Source organism: Panthera leo, chromosome E1 (assembly GCF_018350215.1).
Source record: "Panthera leo isolate Ple1 chromosome E1, P.leo_Ple1_pat1.1, whole genome shotgun sequence".
Classification (NCBI taxonomy): Eukaryota; Metazoa; Chordata; class Mammalia; order Carnivora; family Felidae; genus Panthera; species Panthera leo.
In genome coordinates, this window is record NC_056692.1 from 38,645,716 (window position 1) to 38,649,056 (window position 3,341).

The 3,341-nt window shown below is 56.8% G+C and overlaps 1 protein-coding gene across 1 annotated transcript; it reads left to right on the plus strand.

Annotated features, from left to right (window-relative positions):
• The first annotated feature begins 2,006 nt into the window (after positions 1-2,006).
• LRRC3C (leucine rich repeat containing 3C) lies at positions 2,007-2,906 on the plus strand. The gene has a single exon (XM_042914401.1). It carries the CDS (start codon positions 2,007-2,009, stop codon positions 2,826-2,828), a length of 822 nt encoding a protein of 273 aa, XP_042770335.1. The 3' UTR covers positions 2,829-2,906.
• The last annotated feature ends 435 nt before the right edge of the window (positions 2,907-3,341 follow it).

A 3,341-nucleotide genomic window follows, 5' to 3' on the forward strand; every position in this document is an offset into this window, starting at 1 on the left:
AGAAAATGTGTCTTATCTGATTTCTTGGACAAGTGTGAGTCTGAGAAATGCCCCTGCTGACATCACAAGAATGAGTCAGTGGTGAATTATCTCCAGAGATGATATCATCCAATATCGGATTCTGGCCCCCATCACGCTTCTGAAACTGCTTCTTCAAAGGTCACCTCCAGGGCCAGCTTCACGGACATGTGGCCTGTACAATCCCACGGGGCCCCATGCCCCACACTCAGAAGGGCCCTGCAGTTGGTTTTACAATCTGCTGTTGCCATCTTGAAGTTCTCAGTTTTTGAACAAGGGGCCCTATGTTTTCATTTTGCACTGGGCCCTGAAATTGTGTGTCCAGCTCTGGTCATTCATATAGCCTCTTACAAAATCCAGCGAGGTTTTCCTTCTCAGAAGGGTCTCCACAGCATATGACCTTAGTCTCCTTTGTGCAAGTCTCTGTGACACGCTGCTCTCCTGTCCTCTTTTACTGCATTGCGAGAAGGTGCTGTAATGGGATGGCATAGGCTGCAAATGGTGGTTAGGATCAAGAGACCCTGGAGAATGAGCCCTCCCAGACATGAGGGAGACTTAACTTGGGGGCCCAGGGCTCTAGCAAACAGAGACAACTGGAGTCAGCTCCAACCCAACACAGAAAATCATCAGGAAAACTTGTAGTGACCATATGACTTCAGATGCCTTGAAGAACCCCTTCTAACTCTAGAGGGGCCATCTACCAACCGTGCAGAGAACAAACTAAAACAGGGAGGCCTGCCAATCAGGCAAGAGCGTTGGACACTCTGAGAGGAGCCAGGAGATGAGGTCCTCTGGAGACAGACAAGATTTCCAAGGAAAAGACTGAGGGAAGTTTGTTCACTGTGGAAGAAGGTGGCATAGGACACAGTAAGACAGAAAAGGAGAGTGAGGGAGGGACCGAATTGGGGGAGATGGCTGTTGGAGGCAATGGGTGTGAGATGGGGCCCACCCCAATTCTGCCCCCCAGGCCTGCCAAGCAGGGATCCTTCTGCTGGGCCAGGCTGTGGGCAAGCAGCAGAGGTTCTGAGAGGCGGAGTCTCAGCCTGGAGGAAGTCTCAGCTGGGAGAGGAGGGACAGAAGACGACAATGTCAAGGCCTTGGGAGGGGAGCCTGAAGCAGAGAAAGGAATTGGGGCCTGGTCTCCCCGTGACAGAGTTCATCAGGGTCCAGGATCTGCCCTGTCTTGGCATCGCCTGGCCAGGCCATGGCTCAGGTATCTGACACCTGGGGCCCGGAGTCACATGCCAGGAAACTCAACACTCTTGGGGCCCAGCCCCCAACTTCCAGCAGCTACGAGCAAACAGGGCTTCTAGAGAAGGAAGCGGTTCTCTAGAGCCGGGCAGCAGGGAGACTGCTTCCGGGGAGAGGGAACACAGGAGAAGACTCTCCCACCAAAAGGGGTGAGAGGTTGAGAGGAGGAGGGTGGGGGGGAGGAAGAGTAGAGTGGAGAGGACAAAGCTGGGGCAGGCAGGGGGCAGGTGCTCCAGGAAAAGGGGGAGATGGGCACAGAAAGCAGGCGTAGTCACCTAGCCTAGCTGAATGCCCTGACATCCGCTCGCTGATCTGTCTTCCTTGTCTCCTTCACCCTAGTGCCAATCTGGCCCTCAGCTGCCTACGGAGCCCACCTGGCAGCCACCCAGGTAGGTTGGTAGAAAAAGACTTTATTCCAATAAGGGAGATTAGTACACGGGCAGAAGCAAAGCCTTAGGAGCTCCCAGACCCAGAGTGACCAACAGGGCCTTGGACCATGGGACTTCATAGATTAGCCCTCCAGAATCAAGGAGACGCTAGAAAAATCTCAGGCCCAGGGGAATCTTTTACCCAAAGGGCCTGAAAAAGGAGCCCTAAACCCCAAAGAAGAAGCTAAAGTCACCCAGGCCTGACAGAACCCCCAAAGGAAGGCCCCCGCCCACAGAGACCCCACAGGGGACCTCCAGAAGAGAGAGCTGGCAGTGGGGAATGGAATTCTTTTGACTCATTCTTCCTTTATGGGGCTTTTCTTCCCCAGGTCCTACTGCACTCCAGGACTATGCCAATATTTGGCCATGCTCCCACCAGCCAGTCACCTCCTCTCTCTCCTGCTGGTGCTAGGCACAGGTGGCACGGTGCCCAGCCCCTGGGTGCCTCCTCAGGGCTGCTACGTGGCAGAAGAAGCTGGTGAGAGGACATTCCGCTGCAGCCAGGCAGGCCTGAGTGCTGTGCCCACCGGCATCCCCAACGACACCCGCAAGCTCTACCTGGATGCCAACCGGCTGGCATCAGTGCCAGCTGGAGCCTTCCAGCACCTGCCTGTCCTGGAGGAGCTGGATCTGTCCCATAATGCCCTTGTCCACCTCTCAGGGGCTGCTTTCCAGGGCCTGGCAGGCAGTCTGCGCCACCTTGACCTCTCTGCCAACCAGCTGGCCTCGGTGCCTGTGGAGGCCTTCGTGGGCCTGAAGATCCAAGTGAATCTATCCGCCAACCCATGGCGCTGTGACTGTGCCCTCCAGGAGGTGCTCAGGCAGGTGAGGCTGGCACCGGACACTGGAACAGGCATCGTGTGTGGCCCCGGAGCCCGACCAGACCTCGTGGGGCAAGAGTTCCTGCCGCTGGCAGGGGAGGAAGAGCTGTGTGGGACAGGGCGGGGTGGGGCCCAGCGGAGCACTGATGTAGCCCTGCTGGTCACCATGGGGGGCTGGCTGGTGCTCGTGGTGGCTTATCTGGCGCACTACGTGTGGCAGAACCGGGATGAGACTCGACGTCCCCTCAAGCCGGCCCCCGTGCTGCCCGTGCGCTCTGAGGACTCCTCTACCCTCAGCACAGTGGTCTGAGGACCGGGGCCACTCCTCCAGCCCCATGCCCCACACTCCTACCGCCGTGCCCTCTCTTTTCCTCTAACCCTCTGCCTCCTCTACAGCCCCCCATCCCCCAAATTCCTCCCCACTTCCTCCTCTGTCTCCCCTAAACACCTGATCTCTCTCTCTCTCAACCAACACCATCTTTGGCGCCTACTGTGCCTGGTTGTGCTAGACTCAGAGACCCAAAGCTCCCGAGTCCACAGTGGGTGGGGGGGCAACAGAACAGAGGTGGGTGCGGGGAGAACATGGAGGAGGAAGCCTCTGCCTGGCTGTGTGGATGTCTGAACTGACATTTCAAGAATGAAAAGGGCTTTGGGCAGAAGAGGGAGGACCCTAGCGAAAAAGCAGTAAACAAAGTCAAAGAAGATGCAAACAACTTAGAAGGCATGGGCACCAAAAAGACCTACCTGGCGGCTGGAATAGAGGATGCAAAGAGGGGCAAGGGGATGGTGGGCCAAGCTGGAGGGGAAGTCAGAAACTGGGGTG

What these genes read in the sequence shown, in the direction of transcription:
- LRRC3C (XM_042914401.1), top strand. Translation starts at nt 2,007, where the DNA reads ATGGGGCTTTTCTTCCCCAGGTCCTACTGCACTCCAGGACTATGCCAA.